General features: G+C 36.6%; 1 protein-coding gene across 8 annotated transcripts in view; it reads left to right on the top strand.

Moving 5' to 3' along the window:
* Positions 1 to 23,757, top strand: part of LOC127854793 (dnaJ homolog subfamily C member 13-like) — a 133,563-nt gene that overhangs the window by 5,946 nt on the left and 103,860 nt on the right. For 7 of the 8 annotated variants that reach the window (XR_008037103.1, XR_008037104.1, XR_008037101.1 and 4 more), the window contains exons 3-10: positions 2,579 to 2,654; positions 4,762 to 4,908; positions 5,876 to 5,917; positions 10,515 to 10,658; positions 11,425 to 11,478; positions 14,099 to 14,241; positions 16,382 to 16,541; positions 20,102 to 20,193. Coding sequence is in view for 2 of the 8 variants with exons in the window: in XM_052389841.1 (XP_052245801.1) it covers positions 2,579 to 2,654; positions 4,762 to 4,908; positions 5,876 to 5,917; positions 10,515 to 10,658; positions 11,425 to 11,478; positions 14,099 to 14,241; positions 16,382 to 16,541; positions 20,102 to 20,193 (858 nt within the window). In the remaining 6 variants the exon portion in view is untranslated. Of the gene's footprint in view, positions 1 to 2,578; positions 2,655 to 4,761; positions 4,909 to 5,875; positions 5,918 to 10,514; positions 10,659 to 11,424; positions 11,479 to 14,098; positions 14,242 to 14,567; positions 14,609 to 16,381; positions 16,542 to 20,101; positions 20,194 to 23,757 lie in introns of those variants that run through there. The other variant, XR_008037106.1, reaches the window with a different exon arrangement.

Genomic DNA, 23,757 nt, shown 5'->3' with positions numbered 1-23,757 from the left:
TCAAAATGTTTTCTGAACAGAAAAAAAACCTTGCAAGGCTTGCCAAGGGTATTGTGTTTGTTGCTCAGAAATTGAATTGAAGTAATGGCTGTACACCTGTTAAGAGCTCTTGATATGTATGGTGAATTTTGTCCTGATTTTTGTTAGTCCCTAATATTTTTATTCATGCGTAGTTGTATATATTTTTTATACACATATTTTACGCATCTTATCTGGTCCTCTGAAGTAATATTTGTATCATCTTTGTGATTCAGCAAAGGTTGTTTACTCTTTCAAAAGTGGATGAATACAGTATTTTAAAATTGTATGAATGGTTCATGCTGAAGGCGGTCTGGCCATCTGAACTATTAATATTAACCCATTTATTCCTAGTGGACTCTCCCATCCTTCTAAATAGGATCAATTTATTTTCCAAATTAGGGAAATCTACTATATTTATTTCTATATTTAGAATATTTCTTTTAAGCAAACAATGCAGACCCTAATGAGATGCCACATCATGCGGCGTCTCATCTGGGTCTACGCTGTTTGCCAAGGCCCTTTTTCTAGACGCTAGGCATAAATGGGTTAATCTCGAGCAACATTTCAGGGTTCTCAATAAGAGCCGGCCGCCGGCCAAATCAGTCGGTTCAAATCAGATTTTGGCTGGTTGAAAATTACTCAGATTCGGAAAATTGGCAATTGACTTTTCGACATTTGTGTGTCTTTTCTGTAATTTTGCTCCTTTTTTGCTATTAATGAAAGACGTCGCTTGATTATCTCCCTTAACAAGCATTTTTTTTACTGGACATAATTTCGAGACATAATAATGACCTTTGTATCATTAGACACGCGAATCAGTCTAACATTGCATTCCTGTTAACTAAAATGTCATAAATCTCGTTAGCACTAAGAGTCAATAGCTACATTCGACAGCGTATTAGAATTAAATGAACAACAACAACAACAATGAAATGGCGCAAATTGGGATTGCTCGCGTTTTTTGTGTTAATGCAACGTTTTTGTTGTTGTGAAAGTTTGTTTGAATTCAGTTGCTTTCAAACAAGAAGTGTCACGCAAAATGTGCATGGAAGAGGGACAATCAGGCCTTATCCGCCCATTCCTGAAGGGCCGAATTTCAGCCCCATTCCCAATCTAAGAGCTGTTTTCATTTATCTTTTGTTAGTTAAAAAGCTAAAGTTCATAAAATGCTCAAATTTAAGTGCCTGGTTGACCATTAAAATAGCCATAAAATGGCCCAACATGCAGGAAATCAAGTGCTCAATTTTTCAGGGGAGCATGCCTAGAAGGCCTGTTGGTTTCACATTTTGGCCTTTGCTTAAAAGTTATTGAGAACCCTGACATTTGCTGAGTATTCCACAGACATGCTTAGTGCTTTTTTTACTGATTTCGTAAAGCGGGCCTGGCCCCCCTCACTTCATGAAAAATTCAGTCGCGAACTTGTAAGAATTGTGAAAAATATAGTCGCGAACTTCTGAAAGTTGTGAAAAAAATGAGTTGCGAACTTGTAAACATTGTGAAATTCAGTTTGTAAAGAATTAGTATAGTAGAAGCATGTTTAATACTTGCATCATATTAATATGTCTTTAAATAATGCATTAAAATATTATTTTCATTGTCTTGACACTTTCTTTTAACAAATGACCACTTACAACAATAATCTGACTGGTAAACTTTATCTAAAACCATAGAAAAGCCTTACTACTGACAATATGTTGTCTTGCTTATGTAAAATATTAAATCAAATTTAAATTTTGATTTGTGAAATGGCCTTTTTTTACAGTTTTAAGCCCAAAAAGTCAAATTTTCACAGTTGAAATTGGCGGTTTTTGTCAAGTAAAGTGGCCTTACTAGATTTGTGAAATGTTTGTGACAAAATTGTGTAATAACCGTTCACAACCGTTCTCTTAGAAGGAAAAAAAGCCCTGATGCTGAAGCTATGTAAGACTTACTGATGCGTATATATTTTTACCCAACCACTTAACTTTGAGCATCTCAAAATTAAAAGCTGAGGGTCATTTATATAAGTCACGTTCTGGGAAAATTGGGCGTAATGCATTTGTGTGAAGCATCCAGGGCCCTCAATCTGTCAAATCCACGGCCGAAATTCGGCCGCATTCCCCCCCCTGAAAAGTATACTTTTTTCCCCTATTTTGGGGAAAAATTCCCCCTAAAAAAAATGTTTATTTTTATATAGATAGATGTGTCTCATGATTATTATATCTCAATTCTATTTTAATATAATCTTGTCAAACATACTAAATTATGAAAAAAGCAATGAATATAGTGCAAACATGTACAAATGTTATAATTAGAGAGTAAGTAGAAAATCCCCCCCAAAGGGAAACGCCGCGAAAATTCCCCTTGCTATGGGTAGCGATCCGCTTCCCCTAAAATGGATTGAGGGCCCTGGCATCCTCCCAGATTAGCCTGTGTAGTTTGCACAAACTACTCAGGGACAATACTTTGCTTCTATCGTATAATCTGACTGAAAAGTCTAATATGGGAAGACACTTTATGCACATGCCTTAAGCCCTGTTTTCGCAGAAAGAGGCTCATTTTTACTGATATCTTTCAGGTACAAGAGAATATTCTCTGTGGGTACCCATGGCATCACCACATACAATCCCCAGACTCTGGAGGTCACAAACCAGGTAACAATATCTCCATAGTGACAGCTTGAATATTTAGATAAGAAACTATAAGTATAAAATATATAATGAGTATTGCATATTTAAAACTGTTGTTCTTACAAATTCAGGCTTAAATGCACTTAAAACCTAAATTGAAAAATTGTCGGAAGCACCAACTATTCTCGAATATATATATGTACAACAGTTCTTAAAATGCAAAACCAAGGTATTTTATACTTAAAATGTATTGTTGTTTCACCATTTTCTGAATGAGTCTCTTTATTTTGGGAAGAATCATGTTGTTTTGACTAAAATTTGGAAATTAGTGTTTTTTGTTGTTTTTTTACTGAAAAATACTTTCAAATTGAGAATAAAAGTGATTTTAATACATGTATTACTTTTACTAAGACTTAACTTACAGAACTGGATATGAGATGAACTAAATATTGAGACTTATGTAAAAATAAAATACTTTTTTTATTGGAGACCTTAAAATTGGGAATTTTTAGGTCCCGTTTGGGAACAATATAGACTTTTATCCATTGGGAATGGTACCCACTACTGGACCTGAATTTGAATGAAAATATACACTAGTGTGCATAATATTTTTTAAGTTTGTATATATTAAACATGATTTTTTTGCAATTGATGTTTGCACAAGTTCCACATTCCAAATGTCAATTATTATTATGTCGCAATAGTTGTTTGATGATTCCAAAACAAGACTCGTGATGTGCTATACAAACTTTTCTGAGGTGGTTACTACTGTCCCCATATATGTAATAATCAATGTTTTCATTATCTATAAATAATCGTTGAATTTACTTCTTGATAAATAAAATTAAATTATACATGAAAAATAATGAAAAGTGTCATTATGCTATTAAATTGTCGCACATGAGAAACAATTCAATTTACTAAAATAATGTATTAGATCATAATCTAGTATGAACATTATGACCACTTTAGGACCAGATTATGTATAGTTGGGTCCAAATTTAAGGATGACATCTGACAGTTACCCAATCAACATTTGTGAATTTACAATTATTAAGTTCATATGACATTGTATGCAGTAGGAATTTTGTATAATTAATGTTTTGAAGCCTGTTATGTCAGAAAAAATAGATAATTATTTTGGTCAGAATTAATATGGGCCTTGGTCTGGGAAAACTGGGCTTAATGCATGTGATTAAAGTGTATACCTAGAGTAGCCTGTGTAATCCACACAGGCTAATCAGGGACACCACTTTCTTCGTTCACTGGACTTTTATTTAGAACAGACCTCCCTTAAACAAAAAAGTCCATAAAAGGGTAAAGTGTCCTCCCGGATTAGCCTGTATGGAAGACTCAGGCTGTTCTGGGACGACTTTCATTAGCCTGTATGGAAGACTCAGGCTGTTCTGGGATGACACTTTCATTAGCCTGTATGGAAGACTCAGGCTGTTCTGGGATGACACTTTCATTAGCCTGTATGGAAGACTCAGGCTGTTCTGGGATGACACTTTCATTAGCCTGTATGGAAGACTCAGGCTGTTCTGGGATGACACTTTCATTAGCCTGTATGGAAGACTCAGGCTGTTCTGGAATGACACTTTCATTAGCCTGTATGGAAGACTCAGGCTGTTCTGGGATGACACTTTCTTTAGCCTGTATGGAAGACTCAGGCTGTTCTGGGATGACACTTTCATTAGCCTGTATGGAAGCCTCAGGCTGTTCTGGGATGACTCAGACTGGTCTGGGATGACTCAGGCTGTTCTGGGATGACTCAGGCTGTTCTGGGATGACAGGCTGTTCTGGGATGACAGGCTGTTCTGGGATGACCCTTTCATTAAGCCCTGTTTTCCCATAACGAGGCTCAGTTTTAACCCATGTATGCCTAGCGTCTAGAAAAAGGTCTTGGCAAACAGCTTAGACCCAGATGAGACGCCGCATGATGCGGCGTCTCATCAGGGTCTGCGCTCTTTGCTTAATAGCATTTCTATATGAAATGTTCTAAATATCGATATAAATATACTAGACATCCCTAATTTTGGAAATAAATTGATCCAATTTAGATGGATGGGAGAGTCCACTAGGCATAAATGGGTTAATGTCCATATTTTTAATTCGGTTTTACTCCTTTCAGTGGCCGTACAATGAGTTTGTGGGCATTGTTCCCAGTGTGCGTGCCCCAGGCAACAATGAGTTCACAATCACAATGTTGAAGGGGAAGAAGACAGATCAAATGAAGTTCTCCACGGACCATCGGGCGGACCTCCTCACCGAGGCACTGGTCAGTATATGAGCCGCGTTCTGGGAAAACTGGGCTTAATGCATGTGCATAAAGTGTCGTCCCAGATTAGCCTCTGCAGTCCACAATACTGCTCAAGACTGCACAGGCTAATCAGGGATGACGCTTTCTGCTTTTGTGGAATCCAGTGTAGGTGGGAAGTTGTGGACTTCACAGGCTAATCTGGGACAACACTTTACACACATGACCAGTTTTCCAACAACACAGGTCATGTCATAGTAAATAATGGACAATTCATTATTGTTAAAGCTACATTTCTTCAATGATTGCAAAAAATAACCATGCAGATTTTGTTTTCTGAATGGACGTCAGTACCAAGCACTTTAGAACATTTAAATTGTCAAATGCATTTCTAATAAACAAAATATTTATGGTGAATGAACATCACATTTATTTAATTAGTCTTGCCTGTTTGAAAAATCCATTGAGTTATCATGTGTTGCCTGTTTGAAAAATCCACTGAGTTATCATGTGTTGCTTGTTTGAAAAATCCATTGAGTTATCATGTGTTGCCTGTTTGAAAAATCCATTGAGTTATCATGTGTTGCCTGTTTGAAAAATCCATTGAGTTATCATGTGTTGCCTGTTTGAAAAATCCATTGAGTTATCATGTGTTGCCTGTTTAAAAAATCCATTGAGTTATCATGTGTTGCCTGTTTGAAAAATCCATTGAGTTATCATGTGTTGCCTGTTTGAAAAATCCATTGAGTTATCATGTGTTGCCTGTTTGAAAACTCCATTGAGTTATCATGTGTTGCCTGTTTGAAAAATCCATTGAGTTATCATGTGTTGCCTGTTTGCAAAATCCATTGAGTTATCATGTGTTGCCTGTTTGAAAAATCCATTGAGTTATCATGTGTTGCCTGTTTGAAAAATCCATTGAGTTATCATGTGTTGCCTGTTTGAAAAATCCATTGAGTTATCATGTGTTGCCTGTTTTATGTTGCAGAGATTCCGGGACCAGTTTGTTGACAAAAACTATACAAAGAAGGTAAAATGCTTAAAGTTGTTATGTTATGCTGTGACTTCATAAATAAGGCAACACATTATGAGAAAAGTTGGAAATATTTACTACCAAAGTGAGAGAATAACCAATATGTATTGGAAACAAATGATATAATAATCTTATTTAATTTACAACAGTTATTTGGGTGTGATGACAGTGAGAACATTGTTCTTAGACTTTCTCGAGTCTATTTACTGGTTAGGATGGTGGAGATTAAACTCTATACACTTAATTTTGTTAATACAAATAATGATAAAGAACATATTGTATAATACAGCTTAAAAGAAATTTTATAATGTGTGGGTCTGCGGTGGGTCTGGTGTGTGTCGTCCATTTGTATTGAGTGTTGCGATATGGCTATATCTCCAGATGACATAATAGTTGGTAAATGGGGGATTGTATAGGAGATGGGGGATCCAGAAACAAACCTGGGTCTCTTTTTGTTGGGTGTGAAGCATGTAGTGCGTTGAACCTCAGTTAAACATCTTATTAGAAAGATTAGTAAGAAGATTAGGTTTCAGGCAAGAGATTTAACCTGCAACTCCAGAGTTGTGGCTCAAGTGTTTTACTTTCTAGACCACAGATCTGCTTGCAGTTTGCATGTTGTTGTTTTTAGATGGTCGCTTAGCGACCGTCTTAGGTGGTTAGTCTAAAATTCACGTCGATACGCCTTAGCTTCTATGAGCCCAATACCCGCTTACTACGAGTATCCGCGCGAGAAAGAGTTGTATAATTTATGCAAGAGGTTTGAGTTCTCCAATTATATTCATTAACAAATTGAAACATGATATTAATATCGTGTTAAATGCAATAGTTTCGAACGGTGCTTTTATAGAAAAGAATCAATAAACAATGATCATATTGAACGTGTCGCGGAGGAGATTGTTTATGAATGAATAAAATAGTCCACTTTCTGCAGCGTCTTCATGACGTAGTATTTTTGCTCAGTCCATTCATAATATGAGGCTATTAATAGATGCGCCTGTCGATAAACAAAGGAAAGTCCACGGGTGATAACAACGCAATAGGTTACGCTCTCACATACACCTCAATGACGTAGTACAGGTCGTAAATTGAGGCTATTAATAGATTCGGGAAAAAGTTAACGCTTATATATATTCTCAATTTATGAAACGTTGAACATAAGTTCAATAATAACTTCAGCGATAAGATAGACAAAAACAAAAAAATGTTTCATAATCGCTAAACCCGAATATAACAAACAATTTATAATAATAATACGAATGACCTGTTGCGTAACCTCGCTCATGCTACTACAGTGGGTATTTCTGGAAAACGTTCTTTGGTTCTCAACAGATAGCGGCGATCTTTTGTATTTACGGGTGCTAGCAACGCAATAGTAGAAGGTTAGGAGAAGGTTTAGCTTGTTTATATTCACAGTTCTCAATACATAGACAGTTGGATATGAGCTCATCAATTACTACAGGCATATTATAGGCAACCTGGAAAATGCTTTATAATTGCTAAAACCGAAAACAACTAAATAAATTATATTAAATATATTTATAACAATAATTATTTTTTTCAAGTGTCGGCGTAATGTTGGCGTATACGCTGACTTTGAAATAAAGTTTGCAATTTACTGTTCTAAATAAATAAATACAATTAAACAAAAGTTATTAACTATTGTGTTGTGTTTTTCACTTGTAAGTTGCATATTCACCGCATGAAATGTGTGTTAGCATTGTCAAACCACACATTAGTGTGAGTAGATAAAAAATGTACTATGGGAGAGCACTTCATATCTGTCCTCATATGCCTTGTTATGAGTATCTTTCTTCACTATCAAAATATATCGTATGTTGATATTTGATTTAAACGCAGTGTTCTTTCAACACATTTAAATCACACGTCAATAGCGCCGTCATGCAAAAATGGGTCTTATGCATGTCGGCAAGGGTTTGTTTAACCCAACATGTGCTTTTGCGCAGTCAGGCCATATGCCATGCTGTTCGCTATAAAATCACTCAATATGTTATGTTTCTCCTTACCAGAAGTAGAGATAGCTGAGTGGGCTATTTATGTGATAGGCGCATATGGAATAAGACGCATTTTCGCATGACGAGGGTCATTACAAATCTCATTGCGAATTGATAATGCCACATTTAAGAACAATGCTTTTTGATACAAAATTGAATTCAAAATAGCAAACTTGTTAATAATGGCAGCCTATCCACACATTAAGGAATGATTTCCAGACGTGCTGACCAAGTACGGCAAACATTGTGGTATGATAATTAAACGATTTTCTCTTATTGTGACACTATACTATTTCGCTAATGATTTTTTTCTCATCTTGGAGGCCAAAGTGAAATTTGCGTTGTTTGAGCATACAGAGAGTAGTCCGGAATTCCTAACACTGAACAGTGCTACATCCTTTGAATTGAGCACATACGCAGTGATGTAGCAAAAATTCAGAGGTTGTATCTCGAATCAGCTTATTAAATATTCGAAAATATTCATACGTGTCTGTTGGCGTTATGTAAAAGTCACTAAGATGAAAACTGATTAAAACAGCTACGCCTTAAAGCGCATTAGTGCTCTATACCTATGTTTATGTCAGCGTTGTTAACACCGTGTGAACTGCTCGGGTAACAAGTAAAGCATAAACAGCAATGTTTATATACTTTTATTCCTCCATATACAAGATACGAAGATTATTGTATATTTTGAATTGGTATATGGTGTCAAAAATCAAAAGTTTTGTACACGGAACTTTCATTATGAATTTATATTCTTGGTGAGATAGTTATTTGATATTAGAAAAAAATATTCCTTTAATATGATAGTGACTGCAAATTTTCTTTATATTAAGTTTCATTACCATTTTCATCATACTTTCTATGCTTTCAGAACGTCCAAAAAGCATGTTGTTTTTATTTTGTCTAAGTTATTTCTATGAAATAATAAGGATGATAAAAAGTGCACACAAAACTCGACCTGTGCGCTATGACACACACTTTATAAAGTTGAAAGGCGTGTGTTCATTTCAAACTGCGATTGATTTTGAAAAATGAATTGCGTGTTAAATTATGCAATAGCGAACACCTTCAGTGCCTTCAGCGCTTTGATTTAACATATCAGCTGTGCTTAAGAAGACTTGACTTAATGCATGTGGGTACAGCACTTTACACTTTTATGGAATTTTTTGTTTAAAGGAGGTCTCATCCAAATGAAAATCCAGTCATTGCTGAAAGTGTTGCCCTGCATAGACTATGCAGACAGCACCACAGGTGGTTAGCGTGTGGCTATGATATTAATTAGTGAAAACATCATTTTGAATGATAAATAATCATATTATAACGAAAAATTAACTTTTCTGAAAAAAAAAATTTCACTATCAAATATATATATAACAAGGTATGCAACTCAAAATCACCCCAAAACGGGGTGCATCGCTTTGAACAGCCATATCTTCATCAATTGTGCAGCGATTTTCACGATCTCGGTCTTATTCAACGCAGAAATGAATTTCCTTTCTGGAAATGTATATGTCTTGCAATATTTTTACAAATGCTGGGTCAACTTTTAAGAAATAACACGATACACAACACGCATGACCCAGTTGACAGTGATCATGTATTCTTTATGAATGAAATCTCCAGTTGTAAAGACACACCTCCGCATTGGACCAATGAAATCACTCGTATGTTTAAAATGTCAGTTAGTTGAAATGTATGTAAACAAAGGTTTCAAACGGCGCTGGACAGTTAGTCTTGATGCAGAATGTAACGACAAGAACGGTAATAATGTTTTTTCATACGTTTTATTGAATTATGGTATCGAACTACATGAACTTTGTAGGGAAGTTGCCATTTACTCCGTGAAGATTTCAGTCTTAAAGACAGCATGATCACTGTCAACTGGGTCATGCGTGTTGTGTATCGTGTTATTTCTTAAAAGTTGACCCAGCATTTGTAAAAATATTGCAAGACATATACATTTCCAGAAAGGAAATTCATTTCTGCGTTGAATAAGACCGAGATCGTGAAAATCGCTGCAAAATTTATGAAGATATGGCTGTTCAAAGCGATGCACCCCGTTTTGGGCTGATTTTGAGTTGCATACCTTGTTATATATATATTTGATAGTGAAATATTTTTTTTTCAGAAAAGTTAATTTTTCGTTATAATATGATTATTTATCATTCAAAATGATGTTTTCACTAATTAATATCATAGCCACACGCTAACCACCTGTGGACAGCACGGGGTAATCATTGATGAAACTTCAAGCATATAAGTCGCGTTCTGAGAAAACTTGGCATAATGCGTGTGCGTAACGTGCTGTCCCATATTAGCCTATGCAGTCCGCACAGGCTAATCAGGGACAACACTTTCTGTTTTATGACATTTTTCCTTTAAATGAAGTCTCTTTTTAGAAAAAATTCAATTTAGACGGAAAGTGTCGTCCCTGATTAGCCTGTGTAGACTGCACAGGCTAATCTGGGAAGACACTTTACCCACATGCATTATGCCCAGTTTTCTCAGAACGCGACTCATATTAAGCCCAGTTTTCCTAGAGTGCTGCTCATATCTGTCTGTGTGTGTGTGTGTGACAGAGGTTCAACGCCCGCAAGCACCACTGGTCAGACAGCCGTGTGCCGGTGACGCTGGTTGTGTCTCAGAGTTCCCTAGACCAGGTGGATGGTATGGGGCGACTTCTGAGCACGTACGACTACAAGGATATGGAGGGTCTCGCCACGGTATGACGTCTAGACTTTTTTCCCACCCTTGTGAAGCGCCATTTGCCCCATCATTTTGTGAAAAAAATGAGTCCAGAACTTTTCAAAATTGTAAAAAAAACTCATTATTGAACTGTTAAAAATTGTAAAAAATTGAGTCACGACTGCTAAAAATTGTGAAGAAATTAGTTGCAAACTTCTTTAAATTGTGAAAATTTGAGTCTCAAACTTCTCATATTTGTTAAAAACTGCCATTTTGCATGGTTTTACACAGTGATTGTTCATTATTCAGCTGCACCTTAAAAGGAACAATAATTATATTTTGTGAAATATTTAAATATAAAGGCCAATTCTTTTTAGGGTAAAATTAACCCTTTTCCACTCAGAAGCAAAGTGAAAATGGCGTTTGCAAACAGCATTAAACCAGAACAGGCTGCGAGTAACTCACTGTCTGTTCAGGTTTTATGCTGTTTGCTGCACATCAGTATCTAAGGGTTGTAAATGAAACCTTTAAAACTTTGAGTAAGAAAAACCTTTATAAAAATTTTACTGTCTGAGGGACTACACATGTGTATCAAAGTGATAAAGGGTGAAGATACAGGTTTGCTTGTTGTTGGCTGCTACTCAGATGTTAGTATTGTAAATGGTTGCCTCAACTTAATATTGTGGATAATATATATGAACTTAAAGAGATGAATGTGAGCCAGCAGATGCTCTAATGGAACTTATGTAATCTTCGAAGTCTTTTATCCATTAATTTATTTACAAGTAATATGTTTTGTTTCAGGTGTCAGACTACCCTGGTGGAATAGCAATAATTCATGGTGGATTCAGTAGATTGGTATGTTGTAGCAAGCTGATTTTGATAAGCAAATCACATACATTGATAATTATAACTTGTTCTTGTATGTACATGCCTATGTGAAAATGTCGCTTAGTTTCAAATACATTAAAAATGTTGTATTGTTTTCAATGAAAGTTCAATTTCTGCAGATTTATTTCTTGTTTAAGAATGTTATTTTACCACTTAAACATGTAAAAAGAAAAAAAGCAACTTGCTTGTTTTCTGAGTGCATATACCCTTATATTTTTGGGCAAAAAATGTTGTAATTATACAACAGTGAGAAGAAGAAAACACGTTCTATGATAAGAATGATTAACTTCTCTTGGACACATTTGTAGAAAAATAAAGGAGTGTGACAGAATAAAATTAAAACAATAAGTTGTTCATTGTTTGCATCAGTCTCCTAGCTGAGCTTTAATTTATCACACTTGAGCTATTTTGCATTACACTTGAGCTATAATGCATCACACTTGAGCTATTTTGCATTACACTTGAGCTATAATGCATCTCACTTGAGCTATTATGCATCACTATTGAAATATGATTCATCACACTTGAGCTGTTATGCATAACACTTTAGCTGTTATGCATCACAATTGAGCTGTTATGCATCACACTTGAACTGTCATGCATCACACTTGAGCTATTATGCATCACACCTGAACTGTCATGCATCACCCTTGAGCTATTATGCATCACACTTGAACTGTCATGCATCACACTTGAGCTATTATGCATCACACCTGAACTGTCATGCATCACCCTTGAGCTATTATGCATCACACTTGAACTGTCATGCATCACACTTGAGCTATTATTTATCACACCTGAGACCTTTCCAGTTGTGTGTCATAATACCACTCACTTTTTTATGTCAAGAAAAAGTGTGAGCTATTCCTTTACATATAAGTAGTATAATGAAAAATGGGTTTTAAGCCACATGTTTGCCAACAAAGCTTCAGACCAGCTTGCACACGTTGCATTCTGGTGAGAAGTTATGCTTTCCACTATTAAGTCATGCAAGATTTAGCATTCAGGGTAGCAAAGTTTGATTATTTTCCACCAAAGTTGAATCACTCATTGGTAAAGTTTAATCACATGTCAGCTTAGTTTTGTCCTTTGACATATTTAATCTTAGTCAGAAAAGATAATGCTGAACAAGTTGTCTGCAAAAGTGAGGTACTCATTTGTAAGCAAATGTTTCTACAGTTGTTTGAGATACAAGTCTTGCTTAATGTGTCACTTGCCAGCAAATGTTTGTACAGTTGCTTGAGAGTCAAGTCTTGCTGAATGTGTCACTTGTCAGGAAATGCTTATACAGTTGCTTGAGATACAAGTCGTGCTAAATGTGTCACTTGTCAGCAAATGCTTCTCCATGTGCTTGAGATACACGTCTTGCTGAATGTGTCACTTGTCAGCAAATGCTTCTACATGTGCTTGAGATACAAGTCTTGCTAAATGTGTCACTTGTCAGCAAATGCTTCTACATGTGCTTGAGATACAAGTCTTGCTGAATGTGTCACTTGTCAGCAAATGCTTCTACATGTGCTTGAGATACAAGTCTTGCTAAATGTGTCACTTGTCAGCGAATGCTTCTACATGTGCTTGAGATACAAGTCTTGCTGAATGTGTCACTTGTCAGCAAATGCTTCTACATGTGCTTGAGAGTCAAGTCTTGCTGAATGTGTCACTTTTCAGCGAATGCTTCTACATGTGCTTGAGATACAAGTCTTGCTGAATGTGTCACTTGTCAGCGAATGCTTCTACATGTGCTTGAGATACAAGTCTTGCTGAATGTGTCACTTGTCAGCAAATGCTTCTACATGTGCTTGAGATACACGTCTTGCTGAATGTGTCACTTGTCAGCAAATGCTTCTACATGTGCTTGAGAGTCAAGTCTTGCTGAATGTGTCACTTTTCAGCGAATGCTTCTACATGTGCTTGAGATACAAGTCTTGCTGAATGTGTCACTTGTCAGCGAATGCTTCTACATGTGCTTGAGATACAAGTCTTGCTGAATGTGTCACTTGTCAGCGAATGCTTCTACATGTGCTTGAGATACAAGTCTTGCTTAATGTGTCACTTGTCAGGAAGTGCTTCTACATGTGCTTGAGATACACGTCTTGCTGAATGTGTCACTTGTCAGCGAATGCTTCTACATGTGCTTGAGAGTCAAGTCTTGCTAAATGTGTCACTTGTCAGCAAATGCTTCTACATGTGCTTGAGATACACGTCTTGCTGAATGTGTCACTTGTCAGCAAATGCTATTACATGTGCTGGAGATACACGTCTTGCTGAATGTGTCACTTGTCAGCGATTGCTTCTACATGTGCTTGAGATACAAGTCTTGCTAAATATGTCACTTGTCAGGAAATGCTTCTACATGTGCTTGAGATACACGTCTTGCTAAATGTGTCACTTGTCAGGAAATGCTTCTACAGTTGCTTGAAATTCAAGTCTTGCTAAATTTGTCGTTTGTCAGCAAATGTTTCTACAGTTGCTTGACATAAAAGTAGTTCTAAATTTGTCACTTGTCAGCAAATGTTTTTACTGTTGCCTTAGATGCAAGTCTTGCTTAATTGTGTACTTGTCAGTAAACTGTTTTTCATAATTGCAGCACCTGTTTGCAGTGGAGGACCGGGAGGGACTGGTTCAGGCCATCATGCAGTCCGCTGCGGACTATGTGGGCATTGCAATCAAGCAGCGGAAGTCACAGATCACGTTTGAGCAATTCATGACACACAGGCTAGGAAAATACAGGTACTGAATTCATGACACACAGGCTGGGAAAACACAGGTACTGAATAAATGACACAGGCTAGGAAAACACAGGTACTGAATTTATGACACACAGACTGGGAAAATACCGGTACTGAATTCATGAAACACAGGCTAGGACAATACAGGTACAGAGTTCATGACACACATGCTAGGAAAATACAGGTACTTAATTAATGAGACACAGGCTAGGAAAATACAGGTACTGAATTCATGACACACCGGCTAGGAGAATACAGGTACATAATTCATGACACACAGGCTAGGAAAATATAGGTACTGAATTCATGACACACAGGCTGGGAAAATAAGGTACTGAATTCATGAAACACAGGCTAGGAAAATACAGGTACTGAATTCATGACACATGGGCTGAGAAAATACAGGTACTGAATTCAAGACACATGGGCTGGGAAAATACAGGTACTGAATTTATGACACACAGGCTAGGATAACACAGATTCTGAATTCATGAAACACAGGCTTGGAAAACACGGGTACTGAATTCATGACACACAGGCTAGGAAAATAAAGATACTTTATTCATGACACACAGGTTTGGAAAATACAGGTTCTAAGTTCATGACACACAGGCAGGGAAATTACAAAAATGGAGGGGTAATATGGGAACACCTGAGTTGGCAGGGCTTGCTTTGAGAGGCATCCATGACTTTGTGTGCTCTCAAATTCAAAAAGTTTTTTGTCTGATCATCTTGAAATGTTATGATAATGTTTGTGGGCGTAATATGTTGGCTATGTTCATTTTACCATCCTAATTGCCTGTTGCCTTTTGAAATACTGCAATTGAATGATCTCAGACTCTATTAATTGAGTCGTGTTCTGAGAAAACTGGGCATAATGCATGTGCGTAAAGTGTTGTCCCAGATTAGCCTGTGCAGTCCGCACAGGCTAATCAGGGACGACACTTTCCGCTTTTATGGTATTTTTAGTTTCAAGGAAGTCCCTCCTTACTGAAAATCAAGTTTAGGCGGAAAGTGTCGTCCCTGATTAGCCTGTGCGGACTGCATTATGCCCAGTTTTCTCAGAACAAGACCCAATTGCTAAAAAAGCTTCAATTTAGTATCATTTTGTTTAAATTCCATTTGCTTTTCTGTATTTAAACTGTGTTTGAGAATAATATTACTAATGTTTAGGTTATGGATAACCGCATAAACTGTTTATCAAATAATGTAAATTGACACTATTCTGACTGTTTATATAGACCTAGTTACATGCGTTAGACTACAAATGGGTTTGGTTATTGTTTTTAAATGTATAATTATGATTTAACTTTTGCAAGTTCATATCCGACTACAAATGGGTTTGGTTACTGTTTTTAAATGTATAGTTATGATTTAACTTTTGCAAGTTCATATCCACAACCTTAAGTAACAGTGATTGGTTTAAAATTCTGTGGACAAATATGTGCCGTTCCATTTAAACAATTGTTCGCAACATGGAAAATATAAGCTTAAGTGACAAAATATTTTTTATGTTGAACTTTCATTCATAACCAAAGAAACTCTAATCCAAAGTTTTGACAAACAGGACCTATATATAAGTTTGAATTCTTAAGTAAAAATAGAATTTCAGTGACATTTTTTTCAAGAAAGGAAACATGAAGGAAATAAAAACCATTATTATTCAAAGCATTATTATTACATTTTTGGGCTTACTGTATGGCTAAGCAGGGACAATACCGGTACTTTCTGTGCAAACTGGATTGTCTTTTAGAAGGGCCTTCCTTTTAACCCTTTGCATGCTGGGAAATTTGTCGTCTGCTAAAATGTCGTCTGCAGAATTTCGAAAATTAGCATTTTCTTCGATTTTTTTCAAAGAATACTATCAGAATAGCAAACAGTTTGGATCCTGATGAGACGCCACGTTCTGTGGCGTCTCATCTGGATCCAAACTGTTTGCAAAGGTCTTCAAAATTCGGTTCCCGCACTGAAAGGGTTAACCAAAAAATTCCACTGAAGGGTTGCATAAAACTGTTGTCATATATTAGCCTGTGAAGACTGCACAGGCTAATATAGAACAAGACTTAATGCACATGTATTAAGCCCTATTTTTCCATAGACAGCCTCATATTTGAATTCCTGATCTCTCCTGGTGATTTCAGTACGGACGAAGCGTTGACGTCCTATGCGGAGTTCACTGTACAGAAGAAGTCACCGCGACACTCGGACGTTGTTAGAAGGACCCTGTGTCTCACCGAGACATGCCTTGTGGAGAGGGACCCTGCTACATACAACGTCGCCACATGTAAACCACTCTGTGATGTATGTACAGGCATGAAAATAATTGACATTATTTGATAATTGATATTATAATTCAAATAATTTGTGGAATAATTCATTCAAATAAAGATCAATTATACAACTTTCCCATATGTTATTATTTGTGATATATTTAAATCAAATAAAGATGATTGTATGTGTACTTAATCACCACATGTTAACTACTGTGCAATATATATAAAGTAGGGATGGCAAAATTATTCGAATATTCGATTGAATGGTCAGCATTCGAATAATAAAAATGATATTCGCATATTCACATTTTTTTCAAACATAATTTCACCAAATTTAATGACCTGTGAACCGCTTACTAAAAAGCAACCGAAATCACCTGGGAGTAACATGTTTGACGTGACGTTCTTCGTGTCAAACTGATAACACGGCCCGTATCAGTGTTGATTGCGCAATGCAATATACACGCTCTAAGAAAGGCCCCGTCTGTTGTTTGCCAATGGGGTGCCAATTAACGGTATCAATTGACTGGCGAATAATAATTAAGTTTTGTGATCACAGTATGTACAGCCATTAAAATGTGTGAATTACTCAAATCGCACAATGCAATATACTTACTTTAAGAAAGGGCCAGAACTGTTGTTTGTCAATAAGGTACCAATTAAGGGCTTCAATTTACTTGCGAATAATAAGTTAGTTTTGTGATCACAGTTTGAACAGACATTTAAAAATGTGAATTACTCAAAAGTAACAGATGATATAAATTAAACAATCATCAAGGAATCATAATTCAAATCTGAAAATGCCACCAGCCCCTTCTGCAGTATGGGATACTTTACACGGTCTGTGGACAAGCAGACCGCAACGTGTAATGTGTGTAAGCTTACTTTTACCTATGCGCGGTCTGCTACAAATCTGTGAAATCATTAAAAATAAAATTCTATGACACGATGTTTTTCATTCTATTTGTGCCCGATCACAGTATCGGTCATAGTATTAGTCGACCGCAATACAATTATTCGATAGCAACGTTAATAAACAGCCTCGTATTTAGCAAACGGATATAACTTACAAACCAATGGAAATTAACACATAACAAGGTAAAATCAATCAAGCCGTTTTATGCGAATATTCGAATATTCGATTGAATGAATTTGCGAACATTCGAATACCGATATTGGTATTCGATGCCATCCCTAATATAAAGGCAAGTTATAGAGAGAATAATATTTTGACCTCAGAATATATTCTTAGCGAGACTGTATTTACACTTTCATGGTATTCTATTTATCTGATCACTTACCATATTTTTTATATATCTGATCACTAACCTGGTATTATATTTATTTCTCACTTGTGTGCCCCCTGTTGTGTGGCATATAGCAGTCGCACTGTCCGTCCGTCAGTCTGTCTGTCTGTCCCACTTTATGTTTTCTAGAGGGGTTTTTACACTACGCTTTAAGATATTGAGCTGATATTTTGTATGTGAGTCTACCTACATTGCCTACAGATGAAGTGTAAAAATCTTTCCATTCCGTACATTTTTTCAGAGATTTATTACGTAACGCTTTAAGGTATTGAGCTGATGTTTGGTATGTGAGTCATGAGTACCTACATGACTTACAAATGAAGTGTGAATCTAGTTCCAACCCATTGTTTTTTGGCAAAGTTGTGGGCCTTTAACTAGATAGTTTACTTTATAATGACTCTTTTCTCGAATTTTTAGCTCAAGGCTTTCATATATTAAGTTTCTATTTGGTATGTGAGTCTACCTACATGACCTACAGATGAAGTTTTTTCAGGTCTGTTGATTTTTTGGCTTAGTTATGGGCCTTTTTATGTCCCCCACTATGGTAGTGGGGGACATATTGTTTTTGCCCTGTCTGTTGGTTGGTTGGTCTGTCTGTCTGTCTGTCTGTCTGTTTGCGCCAACTTTAACATTTTGCAATAACTTTTGCTATATTGAAGATAGCAACTTCATATTTGGCATGCACGTGTATCTCATGAAGCTGCACATTTTGAGTGGTGAAAGGTCAAGGTCATCCTTCAAGGTCAGAGGTCAAATATATGTGGCCAAAATCGCTCATTTTATGAATACTTTTGCAATATTGAAGATAGCAACTTGATATTTGGCATGCATGTGTATCTCATGGAGCTGCACATTTTGAGTGGTGAAAGGTCAAGGTCATCCTTCAAGGTCAAATATATGGGTCAAAATTGCGCATGTAATGTCACTACTGCAATATTGAAGCTAGCAATTTTATATTTGAAATGCGTGTGTATCTCAAGGAGCTGCACATTTCGAGTGGTGAAGGGTCAAGGTCAAGGTCATCCTACAAGGTCAAACATCATATAGGGGGACATTGTGTTTCACAAACACATCTTGTTTTCTCTAAAATAGCTGCTGTGGGACTTCAAAGCGCTGAAGGGGGCATTGTGTTTCACAAACACAGTGCCTGTTTCAGTTTGTTTTTCTTTATAATGAACATAAAAGAGTTGAAGTTGAAGAAAATACAGCTTCATGTATGCTACATGTTGATAGTTTGGCAATGTAGGTGATGAATAAAAATTAACTCTTTGATGCCTAGCGTATAGTAAAAAGGCCTTGGCAAACAGTGTACCCAGATGAGATGCCGCATGATGTGGCATCTCATTAGGGTCTGCGCTGTTTGCTTAAAGGAATTTTTGTAAGAAATATTCTAAATATAGAAATAAGTATACTAGACATCCCTAATTTTGGAAATTAATTGATCCAATTTAGAATGATGGGAGAGTCCACTAGGCTTAAATGGGTAAACGTGATGTGAACAGCTAGTTGAGTCTAATATTTGTGTAGTTTTGGGCCAGTTAACTCTTTCAGTGCTGGAACCGAATTTTAAAGGCCTTTGCAAACAGTTTGGATCCAGATGAGACGCCACAGAACGTGGCGTCTCATCATGATCCAAACTGTTTGCTATTCTAATTTTTTTTTTTGAAAAAATCGAAGACAATGCTAATTTTAGAAATTCAGCAGATTACATTTTAGCAGACGACATATTTCCCAGCTTGCAAAGGGTTAACATGTAGACAAACATGGACTTACTGCTGCTGTTTGTCTGATGCAATTGGTTAAATGGGTTTTATTTAAACATTTGTTAATAATAAATATTTACCCAGAAAATGAAAACAACTTTTTTTTTATTCAATATAACACATACAATGTATACATGTATATGATCATACAACAAAGTTAAACCATGTAGCAGCAATAATGTTTAAAACATATTATACAAGATATGCTAATATATCTTTTTGACCTTGTGGTTTTCTTATGGTTTAAAAAAAAGGTAAATATGTATTATTTTTCTTTGGTTGTTTGTGATAGGTGTTTAAAAAAAAGGAAAAACAACAGGATAGTTATGAATAATGAAAACAACTTTATACTACATGTAAATTGACAATTCTCTACTGGTCAATGAAGCCTTTTATGTTTTTGATATTTCTTCATTAGCATTTCTATTTATGATTTTATAACTTATTAAGCATGCCAGTGAATCATATTTACATAACATTATTTTGTCCTCAACAATTCACCGTTCATTTATTTTCAGATTTTTGCAATTATTCGAGATCAAGAAAATCCTCAGGAATTCTCTGTAGAATATGTGAAGGGGGCCATTCGTACATACCTTTCGACAGACAGGTACAGTTAATTGCATTATATTATTCACTTTTATGCCATATCAGTTTTACAAAACACGATTGTGTCAGTATAAATTGTTATAGAACAATTCAAATCAAGGCTCTTGCAAAGTTGGGCAAAATAAATCTCAAGCCTAAAGGAAAGAATTACACACCTGTTTGGATTAACAGTGAAATGTTTCAGTCAACTTGTGTATTATGAATGGGTTGTTTAATCTCTTACAATAAACCTATGGTATACAAGTACATTATTTCAACATTTTATTCAGACAACATTTGGGGTTCATATGGTTACAGAAATAAGTGAAAACTGACAAACAAAAATATTGAACACGTGAATACTAAATAAATACTGAATAATGGTTAAAGATGCCCTAAAGCTATGTTCAAACATGTTTCAGAGAGGCCCTCATAGCGTCTGGTCTAGACAGTGTTCAAGCTATGTTCAAACCTGTTTCAGAGAGGCCCTCATAGCGTCTGGTCTAGACAGTGTTAAAGCTATGTTCAAACATGTTTCAGAGAGGCCCTCATAGCGTCTGGTCTAGAAAGTGTTCAAGCTATGTTCAAACATGTTTCAGAGAGGCCCTCATAGCGTCTGGTCTAGACAGTGTTCAAGCTATGTTCAAACATGTTTCAGAGAGGCCCTCATAGCATCTGGTCTAGACAGTGTTCAAGCTATGTTCAAACATGTTTCAGAGAGGCCCTCATAGCGTCTGGTCTAGACAGTGTTCAAGCTATGTACATCCTTATTTTAGAAATGGGCTAATAGCTTTTGTTCTAGGCAGTGTTCAAGCTATGTACATCCATATTTTAGAAATGGGCTAATAGCTTTTGTTCTAGATAGTGTTCAAGCTATGTCATCTATGTTTTAGAAATGGGCTAATAGCTTTTGTTTAGGGATGGCATCGAATACCAATATCGGTATTCGAATGTTCGCAAATTCATTCAATCGAATATTCGAATATTCGCATAAAACGGCTGGATTGATTTTACCTTGTTATGTGTTAATTTCCATTGGTTTGTAAGATATATCCGTTTGCTAAATACGAGGCTGTTTATTAACGTTGCTATCTAAAAAATGTACGCTGTCGACTAATACTATGATCGATACTGTGATCGGGCACAAATAGAATGAAAAACGTCGTGTCATAGAATTTTATTTTTATTGATTCCACAGATTTGTAGCAGACCGCGCATATGTAAAACTAAGTTTACACACATTACACGTTGCGGTCTTCTTATCCTCAGACCGTGTAAAGTATTCCACACTGCAGAAGGGACTGGTGGCATTTTCAGATTTGAATTATGATTCCTTGATGATTGTTTAGTTTATATCATCTGTTTCTTTTGAGTAATTCACATATTTAAATGTCTGTTCAAACTGTTCAAAAACTGAATTATTATTCGCAAGTAAATTGAAGCCCTTAATTGGTACCTAATTGACAAACAACAGTTTGGGCCTTTTCTTATAGTAAGTATATTGCATTGCGCGATTTGAGTAATTCACACATTTTAATGGCTGTACATACTGTGATCACAAAACTTAATTATTATTCGCCAGTCAATTGAAACCGTTAATTGGCACCCCATTGGCAAACAGCAGTCGGGGCCTTTCTTAGAGCGTGTATATTGCATTGCGCAATCAACACTGATACGGGCCGCGTTATCAGTTTGACACGAAGAACGTCACGTCAAACATGTTACTCCCAGGTGATTTCGGTTGCTTTTTAGTAAGCGGTTCTCAGGTCATTAAATATTGGTGAAATTACGTTTGGATAAAAATGTGAATATGCGAATATCATTTTTATTATTCGAATGCTGACCATTCAATCGAATATTCGAATATTCAAATAATTTTGCCATCCCTACTTTTGTTCTAGACAGTGTTCAAGCTATGTACATCCATATTTTATTTGGGCTAATAGCTTTTGTTCTAGACAGTGTTCAAGCTATGTGAATCCATGTTTCAGAGAATCCCTCATAGCTTCTGGTCTAGACAGTGTTCAAGCTATGTTCAAACATGTTTCAGAGAGGCCCTCATAGCGTCTGGTCTAGACAATGTTCAAGCTATGTACATCCATATTTTAGAAATGGGCTAATAGCTTTTGTTCTAGGCAGTGTTTAAGCTATGTACATCCATATTTTAGAAATGGGCTAATAGCTTTTGTTCTAGATAGTGTTCAAGCTATGTCATCTATGTTTTAGAAATGGGCTAATAGCTTTTGTTCTAGACAGTGTTCAAGCTATGTACATCCATATTTTTTTTGGGCTAATAGCTTTTGTTCTAGACAGTGTTCAAGCTATGTGAATCCATGTTTCAGAGAAGCCCTCATAGGTTCTGATCTTGGCAGTGTTCAAGCTATGTACATCCATGTTTTAGAGAGGCCCTCATAGCTTCTGGTCTTGGCAGTGTTCAAGCTATGTACATCCATGTTTCTGAGAGGCCCTCATAGCTTCTGGTCTTGGCAGTGTTCAAGCTATGTACATCCATGTTTCAGAGATGCCCTCATAGCTTCTGTTCTAGACAGTGTTCAAGCTATGTACATCTATGTTTCAGAGAGGCCCTTGTAGCTTCTGTTCTAGACAGTGTTCAAACTATGTAAATCCATGTTGCAGAGATTTTCCCATAGCTTCTGGTCTTAGCAGTGTTCAAGCTATGTACATCCATGCTTCAGAGAGGCCCTCATAGCTATTGTTCTAGAATGTGTTCAAACTATGTACATGCATGTTTTAGAGAGGCCCACATAGCTTCTGTTCTAGACAGTGTTCAAGCTATGTACATACATGTTTCAGAGATGCACTCATAGCTTCTGGTCTAGACAATGTTCAAGCTATGTACATCCATGTTTCAGAGAGGCCCTCATAGCTTCTGGTCTTGGCAGTGTTCAAGCTATGTACATCCATGTTTCAGAGATGCCCTCATAGCTTCTGGTCTTGGCAGTGTTCAAGCTATGTACATACATGTTTCAGAGATGCCCCCATAACTTCTGGTCTTGGCAGTGTTCAAGCTATGTACATACATGTTTTAGAGAGGCCCACATAGCTTCTGGTCTTGGCAGTGTTCAAGCTATGTACATCCATGTTTCTGAGAGGCCCTCATAGCTTCTGGTCTTGGCAGTGTTCAAGCTATGTACATCCATGTTTCAGAGATGCCCTCATAGCTTCTGTTCTAGACAGTGTTCAAGCTATGTACATCTATGTTTCAGAGAGGCCCTTGTAGCTTCTGTTCTAGACAGTGTTCAAACTATGTAAATCCATGTTGCAGAGATTTTCCCATAGCTTCTGGTCTTAGCAGTGTTCAAGCTATGTACATCCATGCTTCAGAGAGGCCCTCATAGCTATTGTTCTAGAATGTGTTCAAACTATGTACATGCATGTTTTAGAGAGGCCCACATAGCTTCTGTTCTAGACAGTGTTCAAGCTATGTACATACATGTTTCAGAGATGCACTCATAGCTTCTGGTCTAGACAATGTTCAAGCTATGTACATCCATGTTTCAGAGAGGCCCTCATAGCTTCTGGTCTTGGCAGTGTTCAAGCTATGTACATCCATGTTTCAGAGATG

The sequence above is a fragment of the Dreissena polymorpha genome, chromosome 13 (assembly GCF_020536995.1).
Source record: "Dreissena polymorpha isolate Duluth1 chromosome 13, UMN_Dpol_1.0, whole genome shotgun sequence".
Classification (NCBI taxonomy): Eukaryota; Metazoa; Mollusca; class Bivalvia; order Myida; family Dreissenidae; genus Dreissena; species Dreissena polymorpha.
The sequence above is the reverse complement of the archived record's forward strand: the minus strand, read 5'-3'. Positions and strand labels throughout refer to the sequence as shown.